Source organism: Taudactylus pleione, unplaced genomic scaffold (assembly GCF_031769625.1).
Source record: "Taudactylus pleione unplaced genomic scaffold, aTauple2 ptg000135l, whole genome shotgun sequence".
In the NCBI taxonomy this organism is placed as follows: domain Eukaryota; kingdom Metazoa; phylum Chordata; class Amphibia; order Anura; family Myobatrachidae; genus Taudactylus; species Taudactylus pleione.
In genome coordinates, this window is record NW_028284537.1 from 5,452,007 (window position 1) to 5,468,190 (window position 16,184).

The 16,184-nt window shown below is 44.2% G+C and overlaps 1 protein-coding gene across 8 annotated transcripts in view; it reads left to right on the forward strand.

Moving 5' to 3' along the window:
* Positions 1 to 1,600: 1,600 nt before the first annotated feature.
* MAGI1 (membrane associated guanylate kinase, WW and PDZ domain containing 1) overlaps positions 1,601 to 16,184 on the forward strand; it is a 576,221-nt gene continuing 561,637 nt past the window's right edge. For all 8 annotated transcript variants that reach the window (XM_088473383.1, XM_088473386.1, XM_088473385.1 and 5 more), the window contains exon 1: positions 1,601 to 2,132. In XM_088473383.1, the coding sequence (XP_088329509.1) occupies positions 1,847 to 2,132 (286 nt within the window). In that variant the 5' untranslated portion in view covers positions 1,601 to 1,846. The remainder of the gene's footprint in view (positions 2,133 to 16,184) is intronic.

Below are 16,184 nucleotides of genomic sequence, written 5' to 3' on the forward strand. Positions count from 1 at the left end.
GGCCACCTATCAGCTCTCTCACACTCTGACCTGGGGCCACCTATCTGCTCTCTCACACACTGAACCGGGCAGCTCTCTGCTCTCTCACACTGACCTGGGGCACCTCTCTGATCTCTCACACCTTCTCTTCTCTCACACCCTGACCTGGGACACTTCTCTGCTCTCTCAAACAATGACCCGGGGAAGCTCTCTGCTCTCTCACACACTGACCCGGGGCACCTCTCTGCTCTCACACACTAACCCGGGACACCTCTATGCTCTCTCAAACACTGACACGGAGCACTTCTCTGTTCTCTCACACTGACCCGGGGCAGCTCTCTACTCTTTCACACACTGACCCGGGGCAGCTCTTTAATCACTCACAAACTGAACCAGGGTCAATGCTCTGACACAGGGCACCTCTATGTTCTCTCACATCGTAATTCGGGGAAGCTCTGTGCTCTCTCACACACTGACCTGGGCACCTCTCTGCTCTATCACACACAGCTCTCTGTTCTCAATCACTGACCCCGGGCACCTCTCTGCTCTCTCGCACACTGACCCGAGGCACTTCCATGCTCTCTCACACACTGACCTGGGGAAGCTCTCTGCTCTTACACACTGACGCGGGGCACCTCTCTGCTCTCTCTCACACTGACCCGTAGCACCTCTCTGTTCTCCCACACTGACCCGGGGCAGCTCTCTACTCTTTCACACACTGACCCGGGGCACCTCTCTGCTCTCTCACACTGACCTGGGGCACCTCTCTGCTCTCTAACACTGCCCTGGAGAATCTCTCTGTTCTCTCACACTGACCCGAGGTAGCTCTCTACTCTTTCACACACTGACCCGGGGTAGCTCTCTATTCTGTCACACACTGATCCAGGGCACTTGTCTGCTCTCTCACACACTACTAACCTGCGGCAGCTCTGTGCTCTATAATACACTGACCCGCGATTCGTGGGTCAATATGGAGGAGGCGGAGCCAATATGACGCGATTTCATTAGAATCTAGTCATTTGGCCCCTCCCGAGTGACCCGCGAGGGGCATAATTAAATGGTGCCAGCCTGCTCGTACCTGTACCGATCTGATCTGCTGCAAGGTAAGTTTGTTTGTAAAATACATGTGACATATGTGTGTGTATATATATATATGTGTGAGCATGTAAGGTATGTGTAACGTGTGTATGTATATGCGTGTGTATGTATATATGTATTATATATGTGTATACACACACATTATATATATATATATTTGAAACCCCCCCATAAAAATCCTGCATTTGCCCCTGTGCAGGATTGCCCTACCGCCGCATCTAATGGATTAACTATGTTTACATCGGAATTATGACATACACTGAACTTTGCATGACAGCTAATGATGCTCTCTTCATGGACTGGCCACACTCGCTCTAAAACCAAGCATTTGGAAACCCCCCCTCTAGAAATCCTGCGTTTGCCCCTGGACCCGGGGCAGCTCTCTGCTCCCTCACAGCTCACACACGGAGCACTGACTGACCCGAGGCATCTCTTTGCTGCTCTAGGACCCTGGAGGGGAGGGAAGGGTGCTGTGCTGTGTACAGTATGGGGAGGGAGAGGTAGGAGCCCCAGTGCGCCTGCGTGCGGGAGTGAGGAGTGAGGATCACACTGGGACGGGATGGAAGGAACCTTTGTATCTCTCTCCCAGCACTGAGTGAGGGAACAGCCCGAGCAGCAGCCGCGGGAGTTGGGGGAGCTGCGGGGCTGAGCGTCGGCCGGGGGGAGAGACCCGGGTGATAGAAAGTTGCAGAGTGATGAGTGAGTGCGGGCTGCGGGGACACTCACCGCTGACACCTGCGCCCCAGCCGCCGGCCCCGGGACTCTCACCATGGCCAAAGTCATCCAGAAGAAGAACCACTGGACGAGCAGGGTGCACCGGTGCACGGTGAGCCGGGGCCCCGGGGGGGAGCTCTGCCTGCCCGTGCTGGGGGGAGCGGAGGACGGAGAGTTCCTCTATCTGGGGGAGGTGGAGGACTCCGGCGATGGGGAGCTGCAGGCAGGGGAGCTGCTGCTGGAGGTGGCCGGGGTGCCGGTGTCCGGGCTACCCAGATACGACGTGTTGGACTTAGTGAGGGGCTGCGGGGAGAGTGTCCCGATCACAGCTGTCAGGCAAGGTGAGTGCGGTCCCTGCCCTCCTGCTTCACTCACCTGAGTTACTGTACTGTACTCACTGTCTATATCCTACTATCCCCCAGTCATTCCTATTGCTTCTTCTATCACCAGTATGTATCAGGTATAACTTGTGGATGGGCTCTGAGTGTTTTGCTGCCATGCAGTGTGTTGCAGGCCACCGTTTCCTATGCCTCAGGTTTGTGGTAGTGAGTTGGTCTCTGATCAGGTGTACTGGATATATTCCTGCTGTGGCACAGTGACACTTCCAGGTGACATATGCTGTGCACACATTGGGCTAGCTGTCACATGGAGCTGGGGGTGACATAGCTGCCTTTCATTACAAGGGGATAAATTAGTGTTCTTATTTGTATTGTTAGTGTCTGCTGATTGCTTGGTGGTGTACAGGTATCACGATGCAATTCGCCATCCAAAAACAAAGGGCTTGATACTGTATTATTCTGCAAAATCACATAAATATATGAGGACAGTCAGAAAAGTTTCAAGAACAGTAAATCTTAATGGTTTGTCGTATGTATGTAGATATATATATATATATTACACTGTGCGTGGGCAGACTAGCAGCACTTGCGGTTAATAAGTAACAACTGGTCCACACAAACTTATAGTTCAACGTTTCAGTTTTATAAAGAAAATAAACTTTGGTCAGGAATGTTTCAGACAAATGAGAGCTGAGTTTGTTTTGTATGTATGTATGTATATATATATATATATATATATATATATATATATATATATATATATATATATATATATATATTTAATATTGTGTGTCACTGGCTCTTGGCAACGTTGCGCCCTCCTTGTGGGATACAGCTAAAGTTCTAATTGTTTTTTTCCGTGACCTGTGACTGTATCATAATAATTATCTATACATAACATTCTAGGGGGATCTTCGGCCGCTGGCTTTGTGTACATGCGATCTGTTTGCCCTGATGTAGTACAAAAGTTATTTTCTGTCAATATTTGTGCTCCACACACACTGTGGAGTGAGCTCACCTGTTACCATCCACCCATGGTGAATGAGTCACACACAGATAGTATTCTTTCAGCTTTGGGACATCCAGAAAAGGATTATGTATTGCCATAAAATCAGATGCACCACTTTTAATGGATTTATTTTTCCTGTATGTTTCTCTCTTTGGCTGTAAAAAATACACAAAAAGATTTGATTCAAGGTTTTAAAAAAACAAGTTTATCTGTTGAGTTCTACAATGAAGATCGGGTAAAAGCTGGTTGCAAGAGCTTGCACTCATTATGGGTTCACAAAGTTTATAATGAAGTTCTATGAGTCAGTGTAATGTGTAATTACATATAATTTATTTTCAGCAAATATTTTACAGGGCCTTAAAATCAACACACACACCCCCCGGTCCACACCCCCCTTCCTTATGTGACAGCATGTTTTTGGACAGTGGGAGGAGACTGGAGCAACCACGTGGAGACCGTACAAACAGTGCACAGATAGGACCCTGGCCAGATTAAAAGACGTGTCCCAGTACTGTCAGACATCTATACTAACCACTGTGCCAACGTGTCGCTTTCAGAAATTCTTAATTGCTTGGCCCAGAACATGTAGAAATCTGCTTCACAACTTATAAACTAGTTTATATGTTAGTTTATAGGTTGCTTTTATTTAATTATACCTGTTAGCAAATTAGGTATTTCACAAGATAATAATATAATATCCATACATGTACTTTACAAGATGATGTTAAACTTTTTAGTTTTGTAAAGAAAGAGGTTTGCAGGTGCCCAAGCTGAATGCCATGAATCCATGTTTTGGGTTGCAACACGTAGAATTAAGATTGGCACGCCTGGTGATTTTGTTGGCTTTGGCGCCTGTTTTTGGCGACACTAGTCTGAACTAGTTCTGTCCAATATTGAACAGTTCCTGGCTGGAAAAAATACGCTTGCATGTATCATGAACTGGACTCTGCTCCGGATGTTCCCTTATCCGGCTGAGCACCTATATGTTAGCTGCGTGTGGCCATATGAAGAATCCCTGATCTTGTTAAGTAGATGATTTGCATTAAGGGTTTAAGGAAGTGGTATGGGAACTCTTTTATCTTTTACCCTAAAATATATTTAGATACGCCGACATTACCCCCTTGATTTGAAAGGAAGGAAATCATATAGTAATGCCCCCATATACTGCCCCTGTAGTAGTGCCCCCATATAATGCCCCTGTAGTGCCGCTTGTACAAAAAAAAACCACTTACCTTAATCCCCGCTCCTGCATCCGCCGCCATCCTGTCCGCCCCGCTGCTCCCTCGGAACTATGGGAGAGACGTTATGACGTCTCTCCCATAGTGCGCATGAAGAGAGCCTGAAGCTGGAGTTCAGAAGAGAACTCCAACCTCCGGCTAACACGGCGATGCAGGGAAGGAGCAGGGAGCCCGTTGGTAATAACATCTCAGCGGGCGTCCGGCTTAGAGCCTCCCTGCGGCACAGCCGGGCATGCATATGAATCATTCTATATTATAGAATGATTCATATGCATGCCCAGCTGTCCGTCCATTACCCCCAGGAATTTAATTTTTACCCCATGTGGGGTAATTTACCCCTGTTCCCTGACCACTGGTTTTAGGGGTCTATTCAGCATTGATTTTTTTACATAAAAAATACAGAAACTATGATTTCCGTATTTTTTATGTAAATTCCCTATTCAGCAATGGGATAATGGAGAAGATAACGTAATTATCTTCTACATTGATTCCCATCTCGCTGAATACCGCACTGTAGGGATCAGCCATTGCTCTCTACAGTGCTTTAACACTTTTTGCTATTCAGCATAGCAAAAAAGTGTTAAATCACTCGATAAATGTTTCCTTTATATAACGCCATCTCAGAATGGCGTAACATGAAGAAAATACTTACATTTCCCGAAAACTGCAGGGACAGAGGGAAATCTTCCCATAAGTCCCTGCAGCAAGTTGTAAATCCGTCCCTGCTTCCCGGTGATCAGTGACAGGTAAGTCACTCTAGAGCCTTTTAAACCCCCCCAAAAATTGATTGATATGTGTATACAGGCTTTATACTAGCCTGTATACATGTATATTTATGTGCTTTTATATTTAACATTTATACATAAATGTTAACTATAAAAGCACATAAAGATACATGTATAAAGCCTGTATACACATATCAATCAATTTCGGGAGGCTGGAGCTGTACTTACCGCTCCGCGGTCACCGGGAAGCCAGGACGGAGACTGTTCCCGAGCGCATGACTGAGCATGTGCAGAGGAACAAACAGTAGGGATTGTTTTTGGAATCCCGAAAACAAAAACTTGTTCAATAGATTGTTGTTTCTGCTTTACCGTCGTCTTCTGGTTTTGGAATTTTTGTTGGTTTCGCTTAAAAAACAAAAAAAAATTATCTGCTTTAAATCTCACAACTAAATTGCTGAAATCTCAACATTTTCTGCAATAGGCAGGCTATTACATTTGGTCCATAGTGTCTATATCCCTTGTAATTAACACTTCACAGTTCCTATCCTATCTCACTCATTAGGATGAAGAAAACAGAGCAGGCAGGTGATTTACTACCATTAGGCAAACTAGACAGATTGACCCGTGCAGGGCATATAACATTTCAAGTATTGATGGGCTATTAACTGTATTGAATGTTAGTACAGCTTTGAAAATGTCTAATCTATTATAAATAATGTCATTGTATATCATGTAATACTGTATAGGCATAAACTCACTTATGAACTCAGAAAAGCGATGGGATCACTGAAATATTTAATATGAACACAAACTTGGAGCAAATAAAATATTGTCACACTTAATGCTATGTACACACTATACAATTATTGGGCCAACTTGCCAATAATCGGTTGATCGGCCTCCTTTATTGTATAGTGTGTATGAACGATGGTGTCAGCGTTTCACCCATAAAACGGTTAGAAAATATCCACAAACGCATTCCTTCGATTATCCGATCTGTCAGTCAAGACTGAAAATCTTGGCCTCAATTTTCCAATAACGAGCTGTGTGTGCATTCTTAATAATCTACCCATGTTTCCCATGTTTCCCTGTCACTGTGTCCTCCTCGTGGGTGGACATATGCAAAATCAGTGTGTAGTGGCGGGAAATCGGTAGTAGTGGCGGGAACTCGGTAGCTTCTAATAAAAAAAAATTGCATAATGTGTAGCACAGATATTGGGACTTTCAATATGATGAAAAATCGCCTTGTTCGTCGTCCTGATCAAAAAAAAATCGGTCAGTATTTACCTAGCATTGCCCGATTTAATTCTCTGCGGGAACCTCACGCACTAGCTACTAAAGGCAGGATTATTCCTCGTACCCTCAGGAGCTGCGAGGAAAAATCTGCTTTAAAATGCTAGTTCTGCATTTTAATGCGCGGGGACCTCCAGAACAGAACAGAGACGCCTTGCTGCGGCCTGGTGGCTTACCATATATTTGCAAATGTATGCAACTGAGATCTCTGCATTGCTATTATCAGGTAGAATGTAAGTTTCTATATGCTGGCCTATTTGCAGTGTGCTCAGGGAAAAACATCTTTGCTGTTTTTTTTTTCTTATCTAGATTAACCCTTACATGCACCTGCCATGGGTTTATTAATTGATTTGAGTAACTTCCATTCTGTGTATCGATGTTTTACTATCATTATGCATAAATTATGTGAATATACTGTATGCATATCATTTTGTAAATAATACCAGTATAAAGGGTGAGTTTTTGGATGTCATCACCTACAAGTGACTTAATCCATCTTAATTTGAGAGTTGTGATATCATCACTTCAGTTTTCAGTAGGGGGACTTGTGCAATATTGCACTTTATACAGTGGCAATCTATTCTGCACAGCGGTATCATCATAGTGATTTTCTATTCAGGCTCAGCACTCCCTGCCACATGGGTTACACTCTAATGATGGGTACACACTTTGTCTACGGATCGGTCAATAGAACGATCTGCCATCAGAACATCCTATTGGTAACTTATACACACTTAACAATTGGCCGCTTGATATGTCTGGACTGACATCACAACTGGTCGGGCATTTAAATGTACCCACCCAGTCCTGATGTCAGTGTCGGTGACCCCTGCAGCATGTATACGAGCGGTTGGCTGGTTGCCCATACATACAGCCAGTGCATCGGCTGACCTGATATGTCTGCGAATGGCACCTGCCAATACACATGCGACATATCGCTCGTCGATAGAACGAGCGATATATCGCCAAGTGTGTGCCCAGCCTAATTTCTCTGTCACATCCAAATTCGCAGCAGAGACAATTTAATCACAGACCAATTATCATACCAGCATGCCATTGAACTGAGGGGGTGGACCTGAGTATCAGGAAGAAGCTTTTGGGAATAGAGCATGGAAATGCCATTCACATGTTACCTTGGCTCGCATGAAACCGAAGGCCCTTAGAATGCTACTGTTACTTATAATAGGTGTTACGAGCCACCACCGATTTCTTTGGGTTACAGTTAATCTACATTAAAAAGGTCGACAGTGTCTAGATAGAACACAGATGTTAGACACGCAATAGGTCAACTCCCAAAAGATCGACATGGATGAAGGTCGACGAGGTCAACACAAAAATGGTCGACACATTGTCTTTTTTTTTTGTTAGAGTTAAGACACTTAACTGACGGTTAGAAAAAAGTGTTGACCATTTTTATTTTTTTTGGTTTTGCATCAACCTTTTGACCCTGTTGACCTTATGTACCAGTCAATCTTCATCCATGTCGATCTTTTATTTCTCGACATTTTGTCCCTGTTGACCTTATTGCCTGTCTAACATCTGTTGTCTATATAGACATAGTCTATCTTTTTCTTGTATATCTTTTATACCATATCCGATTTTCTTTGACCTGTGTTAAAGCATGCCTTTATATAGCTAAAGAACATCTTGGTGTCTTCTAATGTCCCTTATAATTCAAAGTAATGAGTTGAATATCCCAAATCTAAATGAGATCATAAGACAGGCCAACATTATTTCCCATATATCTCCTAGTATATGTCTGTTTCTGAGTTAATCAGGGACGCTGTTTTACAACTCAACCCAGGGAAGTAAATCTGCTTTCTGCCTTTCCCATGGAAGCTGGTTTAGACGAAGGGTGTAGATCGAGAACACTGGGCCCCATATCAGAATTACCCGCAAGCTGCTCTCGTTTCAGCTGTATCAATATTTTTACACCCACCTACTGAGAACTTGCTCTACCGCCCAATTTTCACCACTAGATACATATTTCCTATCATGACACAGTTGCCTGTATGTACAGTCCTTAAATTAACAGCAGACATTCGATTTCTGTATCAATAATGTAAATCTCCGGGCACCCAAAAAGGTGCAGCTGTACAATACGGAATTACTAGACCCATCCCCAAATATACATTACATGCCAAGTTTCAACTGACTTGTAACTGAAGATACTTAAATTATGTTGAGGTTGATACAATCTGTACACACCTGGTTGGGTATGAAATACCAGCTGCTGTTGGTTGAAATCTTGACCCCGGAAGCCCTACTATCGAAGTTCTCGACGGAGGCTGGTAAGTACCCTAACCCTCCCTTAGTGGTGCCTAACCCTAACCTCCCCCCAGTGGTGCCTAACCCTAACCTCCCCCCAGTGGTGCCTTACCCTAACCCCCCCTTCCTGCACCCTAACCTTCCCGGGGTGTGCCTAACCCTAACCTCCCCCCAGTGGTGCCTAACCCTAACCCCCCCTTCCTGCACCCTAACCCTCCCCGGGGAGTGCCTAACCCCCCCCCATCCCCCGGCCAACGTGCTGATACTTTCCCGGATCCTTCATTTGGGATTCCGGCGGCCGCGATGCAGACGCCGTTATCCCAATTCCCTTCGGGATTCCGGCGTCGGTATTTCGACCGCCGACATTCCGTCCACCTGCATATAAACTACATCCCGTACACACCATATTACTGCAGTCCTATTTTATGGCTAATGACGAAACCTCTGGAAGCCATTCAGTAACTTGCGGAAGAACACAACAGTAATTAAATTGCCTTAAATTAGCCAAGAAGAAATATAGGGTAGAATCAGTATAATGGTGCATACACACGGTTAGATTTTCTGTCAGATCTGAACGATAACGATTTTAAAAATCGTTCATATCTGAAAGAAAATGTGACATGTGTGATTGCAACGATGAACGATGCGCGTTCCCGCTTGTCAGATAACGATATCTGACATCTGATGTGTTCGCAGTCAGATTTGGACGATTCCATTCATTTTAATACAGTCTCAAATCGTTGATAAAATCGTTCAAACCGTTCATCTGACATATCTGACATGGCAAGCTAGCTAAGAGTAGTGAGAGTTCCCGGCTTGTGTAGCCTGTGGGGTGTAAGCGAGCACCATTCTGATGGAATCTCAGCGCTATTTGAATATGCCCCATAATGTCAAATATCTTAAATTCTGTTATTTACATTTTTTCACTTGTATCTGCGAAAATACAATATGCCTTTTCATACTAGATCAGCTTGTTTTTCAGGTTTAGAGATCCTTGGTACAGTATAGTGATCTGTCAGTACAATGACACAGAATAGACACAGGTGTCTAACTGCCACTCAGTTCCTACATTGGAATCTCCGAGACGCCATAAGCGTAAAAAGAAAGAATTTCAATCAGCTGCGTAGGTATCCGATTCCGAGCTAGGCTTTGGCCGCAATAGGGCACTATAATGTCATTTATAATTTAGATTAAAAATAAATAAATTGGAATCTGAGCCTGAAATAAGCGAGATTTGTATTAGCTGTGATTTTATAGCCAGTTGTGAGATAAATCTGTGCAGACGCTCGGCGGTGGTTTTGGAAGCCGTTTTCGTGGTTTACAAGTCTAGTCTGCAGTTGACATCTTTGATGTGGTCACGGGTGCGTTTGAGAGAATTCAAAACGAATTCACTTCTGATCTCACATAAGGTTCCCTTGGGACTGAACTGCTAACAATAGCAGCTCTGTGCTGGTCACAGCCACTTCATGAAACTGTTTTCTTTATTTAAAAAAAAGAAGAAAGAAAAATACATATAAATATATTGGTGTAACTGACTGAGAAGGAAGCAGGGTCCCTAGTGAGATAGAAAAATATCTGCGTTCTTGGCACAATAATTTCATTATTTTCTCGTTGTCGGTCTGGTTAACATTCTTTGGTGACATCATATCTGCTTGGTGTCCTAATCATTACTGGAAGTCGGAGAGGTAACTTATCTGTATTCTGCTCATCTTAATGTAAGTACTCGGATTGCTTTGTGTGAACGGGACCGAGGGACTTTTCTGGAGCTGGAATGTGATATTGGATGAAACACGCCCTGTGACAGGTGAAGAGGGCATTCCATATCAGTGCTCACAGACTAGACTTTGAACGGGAACTGGAACCTGGTACAAAGAAAACAGAAATCCTTTGTGAAACTAAGCTGGGCCAGAAATGTTTTGCATTCTGTAAAGGTTAATATATCGATGTTGGACGGGACTACAAAATAGTAAAATAGTATCGGTGAACGAATATTAGTTACAAGGCTGTGTGCTTTTTCCATCTTTTCTAAAATACCTGTGGCTCACGCTAAAAGGTAGGAACTCGTCTTTCTAGTGAGCTTCTGCCACTGACCAAAGGAAATCCATTCTGTTGCAGGTGGTAAGCAGTGCTAGTGGCAGGCGACTATTGGCTTTCTCGCTGCTGTGGAACTACAAATCCCAGAATGTGCTGCCGGCTGGCAAGAAATGCTGGGACACCCACAGGCTCCCAGGGCGTACTCTTAAACTGGGTACACCCGTTCCATTGAACGGGCGATATATCTATAGTGCATCGCGGGGTGTGTACAGCGGATGTGTCTATGGAGGGCCTGCTTCAGAGTTGTACGCTATGCGGATGTTTTCGCAGTTGATCGATTATCGTCCTTCTACGCATGTGTCAAGGTACATTACCGTGGCCGGTTGCATGGAGTGTTCACAGTGTGATCGACAGTCTGGAAGGGGGGGGGCAGTGGCGGGCGCCCGCTGGTGCCGGCATTTTAGCTCTCTCCAAATTGAGGAGGTGAGCAGAATTGTGTGAAGAGTCCTTGGTTTGGCCGCGCTAACCTGCACTTTAGATGGGTTTAGCCGTTTTACGCAGCGATGCGACAAGGAAGCACCAGCAGACTGTGCTGGTTAACCTGATAGGCGTCAATTGTATATCTGTTTGCGTCTTGGGGGTTTATTCATGAAGCTGAGAAGAGCCCTGTTTAGCTGAAATCAGGGGTCTTCTCTGCTTCATGCCATTCATGGGGCAAGTTTACCGTGGAGAAGTGTATTACTTCTCCAGCAGTACCCCCCCCCCCCGCTCCATGCCTGCGATTCCTGAAGGAACGGAAAGCTCAACTTTCCGTTCCTCTCCTGCGGTACAGATTAGCCATCTGAGAATGGCGTAATCTGTACCGCATACCGAATAAAGCAGGGAAGTTGCATACTTCCCTGCTGTCTGCCCGGCACTGGCTCCGCCCCCTTTTCACAGCATCCATTGCAGCAGGTCTAACCTGACCTGCTGCTCTCGGACGCCGGGGCATGCGCAGTGATATGTCTGAATTTTCACTGCGCTCAGGTATTGACGTCCCGGACAGCGCATTAAGACGTCAGAGAGGTAAGTAAACATGAATGGCTTCTAAACTTCTATATATTGCATCGATGTGATGCGATATATTGTGATATCTATAACTAGCCACCTCATGTTCTACATGAATAGATCCCTTAGTCCCTTATATGAAGTGCTACAATGTAGCGGCCGCTTCTTTTTTTCATTCCAAGTGCCGTTGTGCTTCATATACAGACTCAGTCGCACACAGATATACAAGAGTCGCATATCAAACTAATCAACGCAGTCTGTTGGAGCGACCTAGTTGCATCGCTTTGCGACTTAGACGCGTTTTCGGCAAATAAACGATGCCCAACGCTAGCAGAGTAGCACAGGACCGGGCGGCTCACTCACGCAAGGCAAGTCACACTTCTTAGTATATTGTGGCTAGATGTATCAGAACATCTGTACATGATATATGATAGAATCTGATTGGATGTTAAGGGCAACTCCTCCACATGTCGTCTATGGAAAGTTAGGTAAATCTCTTCTTATGTCACATACAACAAGTAAAATCCTGACTAAAATATGCAACAAAAAGTATGGAATATATGCATAAGGCTCCTGTTAGCATATAATCATAGCAGATGATGTTGATACAATTAATAAGCAATGCACAAAAACACTAATCAGGACACAACATACAAAAAGTAGTGTACTTGTGTTATTTTGTATGTTTGGGAGGAAAGGGACGTTGAGGAATTATGGGCTATGAAGTGGTTTTGTGATTTTCCAATAGGAGAGGCCAGGAATGTCCAAAATGTACAAGATACAACTCTTCAGAATTCAAAAATCACCAGAGTTTATGAAAACCTTTTTGGATTATTATATGGTTTTACATTCTCTTTGGGATAATGTCTGTAAATGAGTTTTGAAGCCTCTTCCAACCATGTTGTGTTATCCCCCTACCCACCTCCTATATCTCATTAAGAATATGTGACAATAGCTACCCCAAACATTATATACCCTTAACATCCAATGGATTGGGACCAGCAGAAGAGATAAGGTTGCTAAGCAACTCTGCCCTCCCCCACGACATATTGTGGAGAGGCGGTATAGAGAGAAGAGATTGCATTAAGCAGATATCCATTGGGAAAACATTATAATGACTTGATGGTACTGGTACGATAGACACCATTTCTCTTTGTGGCAGGTCACAGATAATGCTTGCTGTATACCATCCCATTTGTCCTGGACTTGTATTATATTGTAACACAGAGGTGTTCTGCTTGGATCAATATGACCTTATTGATTGACAATCGCTAGAAGGGGGAAGATTTTTTAATATCGGCAAATGACATAAACATGTGGTGTTCTGCTGGGTTTTTATCTCTATAAATCATTCCTACAGTACCTACATTTTTATGTATTTTAAATGAAAAACTCTCAAAGTTGTATTTTCACATACGCATTTTTTTTATTTTTATTTTTTTTAAGAGTTTTCTTTGCTGACCTAAGAAATGTTGATAGGAATTTCTAACCATTTGCCAAATTTTCCGGAACTCTAACTGGTGTTTTGTTCCTGCCATATGCCGGGTCTTTAGTTTTCATAGTTTGTGTCACTTATCAATGGCTTTAAGTTTATTTAAAAGTTCATTGCAAAAGGTTCTTATGTGACATTGGCGGAATGGATAACTTCAGGCACATAAATGAAGAACTGCATAAACCTGTTATGGATACGCTGTCATGGATACATACGCTGCCTACCTCTTCAGACTTGTTTATGCCGGTATTTTTTTCCCCCAGGTAATGTTTTGAGTCAATTAGGAATGTCAAGTTTTTGTATGTGGCATTCACCAGATCTACCAGGTCATTGATGTGACACTACTCTCTACTGTAACCGCACATTGCATCATCTTATTTCTGCCCCCCTGTATCTCGCCTGTTTCCCCCTCGTCCACCATGTCTCTGATCTGTCCACCTACCTCCCCTTCTCAATGTCTCTCATCTCTATCTGCTTCACACTCACCCCACCATCTCCCTGTCTCTTATCTCTCCCCATCTCATCTCTATTCCACTACCCCCTTGTCTTTCATATCTGACCCTGTGTGGAGGAGTGGCCAGCTGAGCAGGTGTGGAGGAGTGGCCAGCTGAGCAGGTGTGGAGGAGTGGCCAGCTGAGCAGGTGTGGAGGAGTGGCCAGCTGAGCAGGTGTGGAGGAGTGGCCAGCTGAGCAGGTGTGGAGGAGTGGCCAGCTGAGCAGGTGTGGAGGAGTGGCCAGCTGAGCAGGTGTGGAGGAGTGGCCAGCTGAGCAGGTGTGGAGGAGTGGCAAGCTGAGCAGGTGTGGAGGAGTGGCCAGGTGTGGAGGAGTGGCCAGCTGAGCAGGTGTGGAGGAGTGGCCAGGTGTGGGGGAGTGGCCAGGTGTGGAGGAGTGGCCGTCACATCAGTGTTATCGGTGGTAGCACAGCAAATGGTAGGGGAGTATGTCACAACAGGTAGACTTTCAACCGGTTTGTTGTGGGTGCGCGCAAGGGTTATTTTGTTTTCCTGTGTACAACCCAGTTTAATTGCCACATCCTGTTTATTGGGAGCATGATGACATCCTTTTAGTTAGTTAGTTTCTCATTCAACATCATAATCACTATGAACTAGCGAAGATCATTCCAAGTACCCCCATTGGGTTTTGTATTTAGATTGTAAGCTCCATTGGGGCATGGGCTGATGTGAATGACAAAATATTCTCTGTAAAGTGCTGCGGAATATATGTATGCACTATATAAATAACTGGCATAAATAGATAGTAAAGTGAGTGTATTTGAGTAGAAATCTGCTATACTGCAAAATCGCTTGTACTCTAGGCCTTAAAAAAGTAATTTTATTTCTTGACGTTGAGTCCATCCGTTGGTGTCAAGGTGCAGATCTAGATCTTGTAGTGTTACGTGACATTCCCTACGTTACGGTCGAATGCAATGTCCAGTCTTTTACTTAGTTCTTTTACTTACCAGTGATGCACCATGTGGGTGAAATATCCAAGCTCGGGTCTCTCATAGTCCCACTTGCCTTATTGAAACAAGCAGAGCAGCTGCCGAAGCCACCCCAATGTTTACATCCCAGTATGGGCCTTTTTCAGCTGGGTGATGCTTTAGCATAGAAGACCAGTGTGGGATTGTCAAAGTCTTCATGGGCCTAGGGATCAGGAAATTGGAGCATTACAGGTACATAGGAAAGCAGTTGAATCTTAATGTAGTCAAATCTAAGCAGTACCAGATTTACATTTTAGTTCTGCCCATTTATCAAATACAGCAGGAAAAGTCTGGTAAGTAAACTACAGCGACTTATATATATTTATTTATTCATCGGTAGACAGAGTGTAAAATTCATGTCTAGCACTTGGTCCAATCTTTGTAAAATCTTGTATATGAATCGCTCTCTTGCAGGATTGGAACCTGTGTCCATGTGATACAAGCAGTAGAGTGGTAGCTTATCTTTTAATGACACTGATATGTAGTGATATGTAGTGCACTGGCTCTGTAATCCTTGTAAGAATGGATCCTAATAAGCCCAGATTCTTCCCTAGCCCTCCAGGACTATACTTTTGTGTTTGTTAGCTTGGTAGACCAACACTAAGCAGACATTTCAGATCACCCAGTGTCATGCGGGAGAGTTTTGTTTGGGGATTTTCTATGTACCTCTAAACTGAATTAACCTGCAGTTTTATTAGTTGATGTCCACAAATAATTTTAAGTCAAATGACCATTTCCTCTCACAAACTCATAATGTAAATGGGGGCTGTTGGGATGGCTGCCTACACTGCGAAGTTGGCTCTCGAGGTTTTTGACCCCATCTGTTGAAATGTGTTCAATCTACTAATGGAGTAGCAGGGCCGTAACTAGAGTGGTGCGACCAGTGCCATGGCACAGGGCACTGCAGGACAGGGGGGCGCTGTTTGTGGCTGTCAATTTTCCTGTTTATTATCATTCTCACTTGTAGCTTCTTCTTTTATCCCCAGCATCTCCCGGCCTCTCCTATCTTTTCCCTGGCCCTTCCCCATGAGGCCATGGCCCTTTTTTAGGTGCACTCTCTTATGTCCCTATTTAAAAAATGGGGGGGTGCCATTGCTCTCTCTGGCACAGGGCACCAAAAAGTCTAGTTACTGCTCTCTGGATTAGGTCATAATGTCATCATCATAGCCGTGACCTTATCTGGTGGTGGCAAATACCAAATTGGATTCTGAGCACCTTTGACGATCCTGTCTTTGGAAGTAGCGGAGGTACTTTCTGTTGGATGAAGGGGACTATACTGCATACAGTTATTTCTCTGTACAGATGCTATTATTCATCAGGTTTTTGTTCTGTATAACATGCTGATTTGTCAAGTTGCATTAACTAGGATTTCAAAAACACTCAAAAACAAAGAGAACTTCTCATCCTATCCTAACTAGACACACACCCCAAGCTGAAGTCATGACCAGTCAGGGCCCTAATCATAGATAT